General features: G+C 35.3%; 2 protein-coding genes across 3 annotated transcripts; one reads left to right on the top strand and one right to left on the bottom strand.

Moving 5' to 3' along the window:
• Positions 1-952: 952 nt before the first annotated feature.
• Positions 953-5,489, bottom strand: LOC104232999 (ubiquitin-like protein ATG12). 2 transcript variants are annotated; one of them, XR_011403072.1, is made up of 6 exons: positions 5,372-5,489; positions 5,196-5,254; positions 2,910-2,978; positions 2,720-2,782; positions 1,725-1,916; positions 953-1,451 (listed from the first exon to the last, which is right to left on the bottom strand). XR_011403072.1 is itself a non-coding variant. In XM_009786300.2 (5 exons), exons 1-5 carry the CDS (start codon positions 5,391-5,393, stop codon positions 1,857-1,859), a joined length of 273 nt encoding a protein of 90 aa, XP_009784602.1. In that variant the 5' UTR covers positions 5,394-5,489; the 3' UTR covers positions 1,469-1,856. The 2 variants fall into 2 exon arrangements, 1 of the variants encoding a protein (XP_009784602.1); XM_009786300.2 differs by lacking the exon at positions 953-1,451 and having other exon boundaries at positions 1,469-1,916.
• Positions 5,490-6,166: 677 nt separating this feature from the next.
• LOC138879154 (uncharacterized) lies at positions 6,167-7,072 on the top strand. The gene is made up of 2 exons (XM_070158745.1): positions 6,167-6,341; positions 6,468-7,072. The coding sequence occupies exons 1-2, from the start codon at positions 6,167-6,169 to the stop codon at positions 7,070-7,072; spliced, it is 780 nt and encodes a 259-aa protein (XP_070014846.1).
• The last annotated feature ends 8,344 nt before the right edge of the window (positions 7,073-15,416 follow it).

Here is a 15,416-nt window from a genome sequence, read left to right as displayed (position 1 = left end):
GGAAATCATTCAAATGCAAGATATGATAGAAACAGCCTCTTGCACAAATGGGTAAAGTTACTGCCATATAACCAGGAGGTCATGGATTCGAGCCGTAAAAACAGCCTCTTGTAAAAATATAGGATAAGGTTATGTATAACAAAACTCTTATGGTCCGCCACTTCCCGGGCCCCGCGCATAGCGGGAGCGAAGTGCACCGTGTCACTCTGCCATTTATTGATCGAACGGACTTTTGGACTTATGTCGCTTGCTATTATTAAGTTGTATTAGGGGTGTACATAGATCTGGTTGGTTCGATTTTTTCAATTACCAAACCAAACCGATGGTGTCAGGTTCTTAAATCTATAAACCAAACAAAACCAACAAAATCGAATTTTTCAATCTTGTTTTTTCTCGAATTTTTCAGTTTTTTCCGGGTTTTGGGGGTTTTTCCCTGTAAAGTCTTCATAGCACAAAATATGTAACTTGTGCTCCAAATATTTCTTTAGTCCAAGTAAGACAAATATATAATGTATTTTCCCAGAAAATAACACAATAATATGAGATAAGTCATTGCATTACACTAAAATATTCAATAACAAAGATAATGAAATTACATAAAGCAAATATTGCTAATTAATAAGCCATATTGAAAATTAACATAATCTAAAAATACTATACATGTCATGCTAAAATAAGTATAACTAATAAGTACTATTAATTACATAACTAAATACTAAAGCAAAAGATAAACTAAGTTATGCATTTTCATTATAGACCTCTATCAAACTAAAAAATAGATATCCAACACTATCGTCATTCCTAGTGTTGAATTAATTTTTTTTTGTTAGCATTAATATTGACTTGAACTTTATTTTAGTTACTATATTTATAGGCTATAAAATTTATTTAACATTCAAGAATGTTAAATCCAACTTGAAATAATACGTTAAAAGATAAAATAGTGAAAATGTATAAGAAATATTTACAAATTATATTACAATTTATAATTATATGTATAACATATTTTTAAAAATTGTATAAATGTACTATCGGGTTGGTTTGGTTTCGGTTTGACTTTTTTTATTACCAAACCAATTATGGTCGGATTTTTTTTTTTCAATACCAAACCACAATCGGATTTTTTTTTCCGGTTTGACTCGAATTATCGGTTTGGTGCGGTTTATCGATTTTCTTTGCACACCCCTACTCTATGCTATCACTCTTCAATATTTCACCCTCCAAAGTAACCATCTGATTCGCCTCATTTAAATTTTTGCAGAAGCTAGTAAGAGCATGATACTAGTCAGTACTCAGTTCATTCAACTCAATAAGCAAGTACAGCAGAAGACATATGGTCCTTGTTTTAAGCATTCTCTCCATCATAAACTGTAGCTTGTTTTCTTAAAAGACACCGATAATACGTAAAAACCTTCTGGGGAGGGTGCAAACCTGGACGGGCAGTCGAACCCCTAAATAGAGAAGCAAGTTAGTAACAATTAGAATTTTATATACAAATGAATAGGAGGATTGCTAACTTTACAGAACTTAAAGAGTCACTATGGTGAGAGAAGAAAGGACGCGTAAACTTTTCACACCAATATGGCAGACATTCAACTCTAAGCTTCAGGGGATGGTAGAAGAAAAGGGACAGCAAAAGCCCGAAATGTTTCCTGCCTGAGTATAGACAGAATAGTCTATCAAAGAACTACTGAAGCAGAATTGTCAAGCATCATTCTACATACCGTAGCTCAATACTGAACAATCTACTGGAGAACAATCTGACTTATATTTGATGCCACGGTTCTATTGCTCTACTAAATGTAGTTACTAGGTATGGTGATTTGAAACAATGTAGTGCGAACAACCAAGAGTTCTCAGCCCCACGCCATGGAGCATGCATAATTAACCACCAACTTCCCATCAAAACCAAAGTTCTGCAATGCAAGAGAATAGAAATAATGTATCAACAATAAGCTCTAAATGCACGGTTGGCAGGCTAATCAAGTTCAGATACCTGCTCAATAAGCAGTGAATAACCAATTTTACCAATATAGAGATTTTGACACCAACAGGGAGGAAAAAGAGGAAAAACTCAGAACGAAACATATAACATCTTCTACAGATCGCCCACAAAAGCATCAAGAGTTGCTAACATATGTTTTGACTCCCGATAGCAAAAAGAACTCAAGGCATACAGCATCTAAGTGCATTTAAAAGAATGAAATATTGGGCTCTTTGACTGCCTAGAAGTTGAGTGGTGGTTGAAGAAGATGTTTGGTCCATACTTTAGTTCATACAAAATACTAAAAAGATTCATGTTGTCATGTGCGTTTGAATTTTTGAAGCTCATAAAATGGTCTATAAAATAATAATTATAATAATAATAATATTATTATTATTATTATTATTTCAGTAAGCTATGAGAAGGAAAGGATCACATAAGTGTTCTGGAGGGAGAAAACAAAATTTTCAAATGAAAGTAAAATGACGATCACCAAAGGAAATTAATCCTGAAATCAGCCTATAAACACCTGTACAAAACTAAAGCTTGGTGATAAAAAATGGAACTCCATCAATCTTCCAGTCTTATAAAAAGAAAAGAAAAGAAAAGAAACACACCCTGCACTCTATCCGTCTTCCAGTATAGTGGTTATCAAATGAAGGTAAAATGTGTAATCAGCAAAGAACATTTATCTCGAAATAATTATATGAAAACTTATATGTACAGGAAACTTACATTGTACAGGTCAATTACCAACTCATCTGGATTTGGTGAGAAGGCACTGTTAACATACACAAACTAGAGAGGAAAGATTATATCAGTAATCACAACTCTAATGCACAGTATCTCTACTTTAGAATTTCAAAACTTTGAGAGCAATTCTTTCCTCTGTACTTTAGAATTTCAATCAAAACAAAGGACGTACCAATGTCTCCCTATGAAGTTGGCGGCGCAGAAAATCTATTACTTTGATGAATTTGTCAGTCCCTGCAATCTATGTTGATGTTTATATATAATTTGATGATTAGATGAAGCATGATAAAGAAAATATGACTGATAATTATACAACAAAGAAACCATTTAAAATCTAGGAAGTACAGCTTTTTCCATCTTCAATTGGCTACAATAACATTAATCCTATAAGGGAATTCTTCTAAAACTAAAGTAGGAGAGATCTGAAGGCTGGCTCCAGCACAAAAAAAAGTAAAATTGAGAAACTATTAAATTCCGTGTCTAGTCAAATGGTGTCAAACAAATTGGGACAGATGGAGTTGTATACTATTCCATTAGGCAAATATGACAATAAAGAGAGTGCGGAATTCGTGCTATCAAATCAAATTTCAACTGACACCACATTGAATAATCTCAACTACCCTATTATTCCTCAGGCTTCCTGAAGAAAAAGACTTCTCCAGCAACATAGTCCTGCAGGAATTATCAGGTGCTTCTCCTGGTTAAGTGGTCCCTCTTTGTTCCTTGTGCTGGTTGCAATGGGAAACATCTGCTTTTATTAAGTAGCATTCTGTGTTTGATCTATTGAAACTAGCCAGAGACACCTTGTGGTCACACCCTTCACAAGCTACTACTGGTGCTACTTTTACTAAGAGAAACCAACAGCTTCTTTATGAAGGCTCCATTTATGCAGAAAAGCAATAGCCCCACTTATAAGCAGCTCCATCAGGCTAGCACCAGCGGTACTACTGAGAGAAGACCAACCGCTCCATTTATGCTGATGCTGGAATATACCTAAGGGTTGTTTTATAACCTAACTTGTAATTCAAGATGTTTTACACTAGCTCCCTCGCCAGCCGGTTCCAACCACGTCTAACTGCTGCAGAGAGTACACCAATCCCTAATAAGCAATCTCCACAATTACAACACTTAGCTTAAGAGAAAGGATAGAAAGCCTAAGGAATAATCACTATAGTGTATGAAAGCTTGAAGGGTGGAGGCAAAAATTGTGTGACCCTCTCTGACACCTCCTCTTTTTTCTTTCTTTTTTTTTTTTTTGGGGGTGGGGAGAGGGCAGGGGTGAGGGCATGGAGATCAGTCCAACTAGGTGAGCTCCACAAAGCATAGTCACTCCCAAGATCCGAAAAATGAGAAGAGTTGCAGTAGGTTAATGGTTAGCATAAAAGTCAAAATGAAGAATCCTATAGATACGGAATTCATTCGGGCACACCCACCAAGGCATTATTTCCTGACTAAAGGAGAATTGATACTAAGGATTTATAAAGTTGATCCAACTAATTCGGAATTTAGGCATAGTTAATTAGTTGATTGATACAAATTTTTAGTCGCATTCTAGGTTTCTTTTCATCTATCATCTGCACTTTAAGAATGGACAAAGTTCGAATGTGCATTTTCGTTCCCAAACAGCTCTAATTTTCATTTCATTTTAACCATTAGCAGAAATTGCTCTAAAAACCCATAGAGTAACTGATGCAAATTGAATACTCATAAAGAAACAATGCATGATCAACATTAATATATGAAATCAGTTACACAAGGAAACAATACCATCAAACATCCCTATAAAAGGTGCACAATCATAGATTAATTTATCTTCTCTCTTTCTTAGTTTTATCAAACAAGGGGCTGGATGTGGGTCTGTGAAGATTCCATAGGAACAAAAGAGGCAACTACTCAAACTTTATACTCTATCCATCCTTAAAAAGACTGCCAAGACTTGAAGTACAAGTGTCTAACACATCAAAATTCAAGCATAAATTCAGACATCAATTCCTTAACTTTTTAAGTCTAAAGTACTACATGTCTACAACATTTTTTACTCCCTCTGCCCCAACTCATGTAATACATTTTTAGTTTATTCCATAAAGAATGACATCTTTCCATAACAATTTTGACTTTAAACTTTCCATTTTACTCTTAATAAGATGATTAATAGCCACACAATTGTCTAAGATTTGTTTCAATTCACAACTTTCAAAAGTCAGTCTTTCTTTCTTTCTTAAATTCCGTGCACGGTCAAACAACATCACATCAGATGGGACGGATAGAGTGGTGAAAAATATATATAAGAATCTTAAAAACGCATAGTCAAAGGAAACTGTAATTGGGACAAAGAGCACAACGGTAAAGCGGAAATATATCTAGGGTTTTGGATCATAACTCAGTCTAGAATTTTAATACGAGCAATTTATCTGACAAAAGAAGAAAGGCAATACTTTAATAGATGGAAAAACTAAACCTTAAATTTGGCTTGTTTAAGAATTGGGGCATCACCGGTCGCTCTTAAATGAACAATCACTACATAAACATCAAAATCAACACAAAAAATAAGTAACAACTGGCACTAATCTATTTAAGAGCAAAATAATTGGGAAAAAATAGGATGTTTGACCAAATTGAAGCATGTGATCAGACCTTTACGAGAATCGGAAGCCATAGCTCCTTTGATTAAATGAGAATTACACGATTCTCTTGCTTTAGCTGAAGTTATTCAGAGGCGATTCGATACCGGTTCAAAATCGGGCCGCCCGTTTTTCTGTAATTTACTCGATAAAATGACAAAAATGGTCCACAGTGTTTGACGTTATGCACAGTAATTCAATTTTTCATTCTTATACACTATTGGAAACGTTATTACCCTACATGTTCATGTTTAGTAAATTACCCTACCTATACAAATTTTGTTTACAAAATATATACATTACATCTTAAAAGGCTCTCAATCCATTATTAGTATTGAGGAGAAGAGTGACATATGGCAGTCATGTGAGTTAGTGTAGTTAGCTGAAGGTTAATTATAACTAATTATATGATTGGTGGTTAGAGTAGTTAGTGGTGAATGATTAGTACAGCTGTCATATACAATGTATATAAGTAGGACTTGTGTATTTTATATTAAGTTTTCATAGTGGAATATACAATCATTTTCAGCTCACATGCTCTCCATCGAGTTCTTCATTCTAGAACCTTCTTGTTCATCTTCTTCTTAGCTCCAGTTGATCTGATCTTTGAGCTTCATCATGGTATCAGAGCCCAGGGGCTAAATATACAATCGTTGTGGTGGATATCTTCTGCTTTCTGCAGAATCATTTTGTTGCTGATTGTTCGAGTTTTCCTCAATCAGTTAACCTAGTTTCTGTTTTTTGATTTGCGATTTGCGAATCTATAATTCCTTGAATCTGAGAGTAAAATCAGCTGAATCTGTTGGCAATGGCGAATGGAGAAGAAACCTCAACTGGAACAAGCACAGCAACGAACATAGATTATCATCATCCATTATATTTACAGCTATATGATACTCCAGGTAGTTCCTTGATCTCTATTCAACTAACTGGATCTGAAAACTATGCATTGTGGAGTAGATCTATGAAAATAGGTCTAATTGGTAAGATTAAGCTAGGATTTGTTGATGGACGATGTACTAAGGATAAGTTTGATCGATCCTTGCATGAGCTTTGAGAGAAGTGTAATGCAATAGTTCTGTCATGGATTATAAATGTTGTGAGCACAGAATTACTTAGTGGAATTGTCTACAAATCCAGTGCACACAAAGTCTGGACTGATTTGAAGGATAAGTATGATAAGGTACATGGATCTCGCATATTCTTCCTGCACAAGGAAATTGCAACTTTATCGCATGGAATTTCATCAGTTTCTACATATTTCTCCAAATTGACAGACCTCTGGGAGGAATATGATGCCTTGATGCCCTGCCCTAGGTGTGACTGCCCAGAATCTAAGAGTTATTTTGAACATTTTGAGTATCAAAGGCTGCTGCAGTTCCTTATGGAGCTAAATGAAACATATAGCCAACCTAGGAGTCAGATATTGATGATGAGCCATGTTCCTGCAGTTAACAAAGCATACTCCATGATAGTTTCTGAAGAAAGCCAAAGAGCTTTGGGAAAGTTCTCCCAGTCTATAGACATTGGAGATGGAACAACACTATTCACCAACAAAGGCATGAATTCAGGGAACAATTATAAGCCTAGAAGAGGAAATTTATTCTGTGATTACTACAACTATAAAGGACACACAAGAGACACTTGCTTCAAGCTGCATGGTTATCCAGCTGATTTCAAAATGAGGAAGAAGACAACAGGTTTTCTTCAATGACATATGGCCAATGCAACCATGCATGAGGAACAACAATCAATGACAAATCAGATGACCAATGCAACTACACAGGAGGAACAACAAGTGATCAACACATCTGCTACAAATGTAGCACAAGGAGGAAGGCCAATCATGTTTACTTAAGAGCAATATGACCAAATATTGAAGTTGATCAGTACAGGGCCAGGTGAAAATGCAAGCTTTGCAGGTACATCTAAGATCTTTGTTACAAATGAAAAGGTTAAAGATGAGAATTGGATAGTAGACTCTGGTGCAACCAACCACATGGTTCACACCAGAGAGCTACTTGACAAGATAAACACATATATCATAGGCAATGCACCAAAGGTATATTTACGTGATGGAACTTCACTTGATGTTGAATGTACTGGAGAGAGTAGAATTGGTAAAAATAGTACTGTTGAGAATGTTTTATATGTTCCAAATTTTAAATATAATCTCTTGTCTGTGTCCAATCTCACAATGGATTTAAGATGTTTTATATCCTTTTATCCTAACTTCTGGATAATGCAGGACCGTCACAGTGGGAAGGTGAAGGGGATTGGTAAGGAACTAGAAGGTTTGTACAACTTGCAGCATCAGAAACTTGAAGCCAAGGATGCAAATGTACATCTTCAGAAATCGACTATGCAGGAGGAGGACTTAAAGGTGTGGCATGGAAGACTTGGACATGCTCCAAATAGAGTAGTGAGACAAATTCCAAACATGAAGTTCAAAACTAGTAGTGATGAAATAAAGGAATGCACAATCTGTACTTTAGCTAGACAAGACAGATTGTCATTCCCTAAGAGTATAAGTAGATTAGATAAACCATTTCAATTCATTCATATAGATGTCTGGGGTCCGTATAGAGTACAAACTCATAGTGGACATAGATTTTTCCTTACTATAGTAGATGATTGCAGCAGACTGACATGGATTTACTTACTAAGGCTCAAGAGTGATGTGGTTGTATGTTTGAGACAATTTTTAGCCTTAATAAAGACTCAATTTGTTGTGACTGTGAAAGTAATAAGAAGTGACAATGGATCTGAGTTTTTCAATTATGAATGCCACTGTTTGTTTCAATCGTATGGAATGATTCACCAGAGTTCATGTGTTCACACCCCACAACAAAATGGGGTAGTAGAGAGGAAACAAAGACACATATTGGAAGTGGCCAGGGCCATTAGATTGCAAGGTCATTTGCCTCTCAAATTTTGGGGGAAATGTATGCAGACAACCATTTATGTCATAAACAGGTTGTCTCTATCAGTGTTGTCAGGAAAATCATCTTTTGAGATGTTGTATGGAAGAGTACCATCTTTAAAGCACCTTAGAACTATAGGGTGTCTATACTTTGCTAAGGTTGTGGGAGAAAAGGATAAGTTTGCAGCCAGATCAGTTGGAGCTATGTTTATGAGATATTCATTATCCCAGAAGGGATACACACTGTATAATATTTTAACTAACTTTTTCTTTGTAAGCAGGGATGTCAAGTTTATAGAGCATATCTTTCCATTTCAACTACTTAAGGAAGGAAAATTGCACCTCTTCCCTAATGGTGTACTGCACTATCCAGTCACTGCTAATGCTACTCCTGTGTAGATCAACACATATGATGATAATGCATCCCTTTGAGCAATGCCACCTATTGCAAACAACCACACTGCTGATACATAACCTTCATCATCACTTCCCTTATTCTCAGAAGACACTCCAGATCAGCAGTCACCTCTTTCAGAACAAGATACACCTGTTCCTGTGGGTCCCTAATTAAGGAAGTCAGCCAGGACTACTAAGGAGCCTGTATGGCTACAATATTATGTCTGCAATGGTTCCTTGACAAGGTCTGAAGGGCAGTAGCTTTGCAAATACCCAATGCATAACTATTTGACCCATGCGGGTTTCTCAGTCAAGCATCAGTCTTATTTGTCCAAAATTACCGGCATTAGAGAGCCTTTGACTTATGAGGAGGCTGCATCAGACCCCAAATGGCTTGATGCTATGTATTAGGAGTTGAATGCACTCAAGGACAACATGACCTGGACTATGGTAGATTTGCCAGCAGGGAAAACTCTTATTGGGTTCAAGTGGATGTTCAAGATAAAGTATAAGGCCAATAGAGAGGTTGAAAGGTACAAGGCACGGCTAGTAACTAAGGGTTACAATCAAATAGAAGGCCTAGACTATCAGGAAACTTTTTCCCCTGTAGTCAAGATGGTGACAGTCAGGGTAGTTATAGCTTTAGCTGCAGCCAACAACAGGAATTTCCCATATTTCACGAGCGTACAAAGCACATAGAGATAGACTTACACTTCATCAGAGAGAGGATTCAACAAGGGATAATCAAAATCAAGTATGTGATGTCTAAAGACCAAGAAGCAGATTTGTTCACAAAGGCACTTGAAAGATCACAACATGAGTACCTGATGAGCAAGCTAGGAGTGCTTAACTTATTTGCACCACTTAGCTTGAGGGAGAGTATTGAGGAGAAGAGTGACATATGACAATCACCTGAGTTAGTGTAGTTAGCTGAAGGTTAGTTATAACTAATTATATGATTGGTGGTTAGAGTAACTAGTGGTGAATGATTAGCATAGCTATCATATACAATGTATATAAGTAGGACTTGTGTGTTTTGTATTCAGTTTTCATAGTGGAATATAAAATCATTTTTAGTTCACATGCTCTCCAACGAGTTCTTCATTCTAGAACCTTCTTGTTCATCTTCTTCTTAGCTCTAGTTGATCTGATCTTTGAGCTTCATCAATTAGTGCCTTCAATTAAGGGATTTAGTTACCCCCTTTACCTTTTTTTCTCTTCTTCTCTTTCCTTATTTTTCTAATGCACTATACTAATCTATTCCTGATGCTGGACTTCTACTAATGATAATCACTACTTTTTCAATCTAAGATTTTGCTCATCTCCTTTGTAATTTACAACTACAATAATTTTGTCAAATTATTGTTGTTAGTTAAATACCTCAAGGCTAATCGCACGACCAGCAAATTTCAACTCATCAACGTGAAGTTGGACAATTAGCTAAGAGAGCAATATAAAGGATAATAAGAAAGTAGTTTAAGTCTCTTAATGGCTGGTCCATAGCTATAGATATTTTTTTCTTATGTTCAATACACTCAGTTTCTTTCATTAATTCAATTCATTTTAAGCTTTCTATTTCTATTGCAAGCATTTGCAATTTTAAAAAAATATACTTGGTAATTTATCACTAAGATCCTTAATGAAATGATCCTAGATATTCGTAGAAGAGCACAATCCCTAATTCAACGGTTAATCATGGTTAAATGATATACATTTTCATTTAATTAATTATTTAATTGGATGTAAACACTCGATCTGAATAAGTATTTACAATCGTCAAAATGACCAAATATTAGCCGACTAAATTTTTTGCTAAAATGTGTTGGTCCTTCGCTCTAATTATCCGTGTATCTTTGAGTATTATATAATTAATCTTGGTCAAACTCTAGTTTTATATAATAAGATTCAAATAATCTCACCGTCATTCTAAGTGATATTACAAACTTCTACCATATTTAATCAATAATGACCTTAAGTATTATTTATTTATGTTGATTAAACTCTAATTTTATTATAATAACATTCATATAATCTCACTGTCTATCTGAATGAAACTTCTTCGATATTTAATCAATAATGACACTATTAGTGTGCCGCTTATGTATTTGGCAAATTATTCTGAAAATAGTTAAATAACATACAACTTAAATGTAAATTTTATACAAAATTTATATAATATGTCTTTTGTATATTATGTATCTGATTTATACATAGTAAAAACAAATTTCATACAACTAATTATATATTATACAATTTATCTACAACTTATCTATAACTTTCACACATTATTTCTACCCAGTTAAATACAACTACAATAACATACAACTTAAATACAAATTTTTTACAAAATTTATACAAAATGTCTTTTGTATATTTGGTATCTGATTTATACATAGTAAAAACAAATTCCATACAACTAATTATATATTATATAACTTATCTACAACTTATCTATAATTTTCATACATTATTTCTACTCAGTTATATATACAACTATAATATCATACAATTTAAATATAATTTTTATACAATGTTGTTCAACTTTCGTACAATAGTTAAATAAATAAAAAGAAAATATATAAACAACATAATACAATTTTTTTACAATTTTGCTACAATTTTGTAAATTTAATGTATATCATGTCTTCTTCTTCTTCTTCTTCTTCTTCTTCTTCTTCTTCTTCTTCTTCTTCTTCTTCTTCGAGTTTTAATCTGTAATTCAGCCAAAATCAAGTCTAATCTTCACCAAAACCCCTCAAAATTGAGATATAAACTCCAAACCATATTCCCAGTTATTTGCAACAACACCCAATCCAAACAAATAATGATTTTTGAAAACCCAAATTCGAATTCAAAGTTTCAAAACTTTTTAATGGCTGTCAATGGTGTAATTGTTGCTCTCGTTTCCTTTGCTTTACATTACTGAAATTAGGGATTGAGAGATAGAGAGAGACGTAAAGAGACTTCCCAAATCTTTGCAACAACATCCAATTCAAACAAATAATATTTTTTGAAAACCCAAATTCGAATTCAAAGTTTCAAAGCTTTTTAATGGTTGTCAATGGTGGAATTGCTGCTCTCTTGTGCAAGATACGTGACGGAGAGGGGGGTGGGATGTGGAGAGAGAAACATGGGGGGAGTGGAAGATACGTTAGAGTGATTTTGGGACACTAATTATTATCATTAATTCCCTTAAAAAGTACATAAATGGTAATTGGGTATATAAAATATAATTATAGTAAAACTTGAGTAGGGAGGATAATATAGTTTCATATAATATATTGGAATGTAAAAATTCCTAATATATTTCGAAGCAATTTCGGTCTAAAAGTAAGTACTTTTAGATTTAACAAAAACTATGATATATAAAGAGAGAGTGCTCATATATGATATATGTATAACTGTGTATAGTCAATGTAAAATTTAAGTATACCGGCTAGAAAAGAAATTGAATATGACCGACTATATGTTTAACAATTCATTTTTAATTTGGAGTTCCTGGTATTTTTGATTTATTTGCGACGCATACCGCAGCATTTGATGTTGCAATTTCTAAAATTTAACATGATCTTTTTTGATGTTCAAGTTAATTATGTTTTCATACTTTCTTGTTAGATCCAATCAGAATTTGTAAAATATTTAACGGATATCAAAAGTGCTTACTTTTGATTAGGGGTGTTCATGGTTCAGTTGAGTCAGTATTTTTCAAAAAAAAAAATCAAACTAATTAAGTCGATTGGCTAAATATTGGATCCAAACCAAATCTATTAAGTCAATTTCATATCAGTTTAATTCTTATTGGTTTTTCTCGGTGTAAGCATTTAAATTTTATCGAACTTAAATCGATAAAATAATGCAGACTATGTTTTAAATATATTAGTTCAAATAAATTTATTGGGCTAATATAATTTGATTAGTTATATAAGTCCAACATATATGGATTAAATAAAGGAATTTTTACATACCTATACACTAATTGAAATCTTATTACGAAAAATATTCATGTTTTGGTATTTACCCGATCTAAACACATTTAGTTACAAAATATATATATAATCCACCTTAAAAGGCTCCTAATTCATTATTTGTGCCTTCAATCAAGGGGTTTAGTTACACCCTTTTCCTTTTTTCTCTCCTCTCCTCCCTCTTCTCTCCGGCAAACTGTTGTTTTTCTATGCTTCTAGTGATGATCGATCACGTATCAAATATTTATGCAAGGTTTTCAAAGATTACAGAAATATCAATTGTTTTTCGTTGGTCAGTACCAATCAAAGTGCAACATAATATTTTTGCTGTTGGTTTTGACAGAATCAAAAAGTTCTAAATAAATCATTGTCTCAATTAATTAAGTTGGCAAATAAATTCACTTATTTCTGTCACGACCTGAATTTTCCACTCTCGAAAATCGTGATAGCGCCTACTAATGGGAGCTAGGCAAGCCAAACCTTAACTACTTGCTGCACTTTCATTTTTGTTTCTTTTAACAAACACAAGCCGATAATATGATAAAAGCGGAATTTTAAATAATTAAGCGGAAGTCGACAATTATATATCTTAAGGCTACGTCTATTACAACTTATAAAACCTCGTATACCCAAAACCTGGTGTTACAGTGTCACATACTGTCTAAGAGTTACTACATACAAGGTCTGAAGAAATACAATACACCGTTTCTGAACAAAGGAAATGAAACAGGAAATAGAGATAGAGGGAGACGCCAGGGCCTGCGGACGCCTGCAAGTCTACCTTGGGTCTCCGAATGGACTGAAAGAAGCCCTCCAACTAGTGTCCGAAAGCTGCTACTGGATCTGCACACAGTGCAGAGTGTAGTATCAGCACAACCGACCCCATGTGCTGGTAAGTGCCTGACCTAATCCCGGCGAGGTAGTGACGAGGCTAGGACCAGACTCCAGATAAACCTGTGCAGTTATACAATATATGGCGGAAAATAAATAGGAATAGGCATTTTAAAATGGGAGGGGGTACATGCTTCGAGGAGACATATCAAGTCCAACAAAAACTTAATAAAATATGAAATGACAGCTCAATATCTACAACAATACAATAACAATACTGTTGCGGCGCGCAACCCGATCCCTTATCACTTAACATTGTTGCGGCGTGCAACCCGATCCAATATAATATCTGTTGCGGCGTGCAACCCGATCCAATATAATATCTGTTGCGGCGAGCAACCCGATCCAATATAATATCTGTTGTAGCGTGCAACTCGATCCAATATAATACTTGTTGCGGTGTGCAACCCGATCCAATATAATATCTTTTGCGGCGTGCAACCCCATCCAATATAATATCTATTGCGGCATGCAACGTGATCCAATATAATATCTGTTGCGGCGTGCAACCCGATCCAATCTTGCTACAACATCTAACTACCTCAGCTATAACCAAACTTGTTACAACATCTAACTACCTCAGCTATAACCTAACTTGTTACAACATCTAACACTAAGAATCATCAACCTAAACATCAGTAATATCAATTAAGAACACAATGCAGGGGGAACCGCAACTCATAATAGCCCGGCAAGGGGCAACATAATGTCTCTTCTCTTTCTTACTTTTACTTCACAATTCACTTCACAACTCGAACCAATACCCTAGAGTTTCAGTTATCACTTATACTTTCACAATTCGTTATACCACTGGAGCCAACGCTCCTCAATGTTCACAGGTCACAATTCTTTTCCACAACTTTACACAACAAGTATAAATCTTCACCAAGGCATGAATAATACAACGAAGTCATGAAAATCATAATATCAGACCCACGGTCATGCTTGACACCAACGTATAGATACTCGTCACCATGCCAATACGTCGTACTCAACAAGAAGCAAATAGCAAATAGGACACAACTCCTAATCCCTCAAGCTAAGTTTAGACCAAACACTTACCTCGATGCCTCGAACACAACTCAATCTTCAATTATAGCTTTACCCCTTGATTCCACCACCAATTCGCTCGTATCTAGCCACAAGTTACTTAATTACATCAATAAGCGCTAAATGAATCAATTTGAATGCATGAAAATGAGTTTTCCAAAGTTTTACCCAAAAAGACAAAAATTGCCCCCGGGCCCACATGGTCAAAACTCGAGGTTAGAACCAAAACCCGATTACCGATTCTCCCACGAACCCAAATATGTAATTTATTTTGAAACCGGACCTCAAATCGAGGTCCAAATCTCCAATTTTTGAAAAACCTAGGTTTTACCCAAAACACCCAATTTCCCCAATGAAAATCATTGATTTGAAGTTGAAATCATGTTAAAAGATATTAATGATTGAAGACAACTAGTTAAAAACGACTTACATTTGATTTGGAGAAGAAAGGTTGTTTGAAAAATCGCCTCTTAGGTTTTTGGGGTTTTGAAAAAATGAAAATAACATCTATTTATACCTCTCTCAGGCACCCTGTGCGGACCGCACAAAATGGACTGCGGCCGCACAGGCCTTCCTGAGGTACTACGGTCCAGTGCCCTGTGCGGACCGCACAAAATGGACCACGGCCGCACAGGCCTCCACCGTGGTCCTCAAGAAATCGATCGCGGCTGTGAAGGCTTGGCCTTGCTCACCACGGACCACACAAATCCCACCGTGGTCACGGAGTCGCCACCGCAGCGGCGAAGTTTCCACCGCGGACCGCGTGACCTGGCTTCAGAGACTTGCAACTTTTTTCCTAAGTTCAAAACTTCTCGAAACACATCTGAAACACA

This window comes from Nicotiana sylvestris, chromosome 10, assembly GCF_000393655.2.
Source record: "Nicotiana sylvestris chromosome 10, ASM39365v2, whole genome shotgun sequence".
In the NCBI taxonomy this organism is placed as follows: Eukaryota; Viridiplantae; Streptophyta; class Magnoliopsida; order Solanales; family Solanaceae; genus Nicotiana; species Nicotiana sylvestris.
Note: the sequence above shows the minus strand (reverse complement) of the source record. Positions and strands in the feature narration are given on the sequence as shown.

What these genes read in the sequence shown, in the direction of transcription:
- LOC138879154 (XM_070158745.1), top strand. Translation starts at nt 6,167, where the DNA reads ATGGCGAATGGAGAAGAAACCTCAACTGGAACAAGCACAGCAACGAAC. An exon ending in TATGAAAATAGGTCTAATTG is followed by an intron (nt 6,342 to 6,467) that starts GTAAGATTAAGC and finishes TTGTGAGCACAG; the next exon opens with AATTACTTAGTGGAATTGTC.
- LOC104232999 (XM_009786300.2), bottom strand. Translation starts at nt 5,393, where the DNA reads ATGGCTTCCGATTCTCGTAAAG. An exon ending in GGCTTCCGATTCTCGTAAAG is followed by an intron (nt 5,255 to 5,371) that starts GTCTGATCACAT and finishes ATGTTTATGTAG; the next exon opens with TGATTGTTCATTTAAGAGCG. An exon ending in AACTTCATAGGGAGACATTG is followed by an intron (nt 2,783 to 2,909) that starts GTACGTCCTTTG and finishes TTTCCTCTCTAG; the next exon opens with TTTGTGTATGTTAACAGTGC.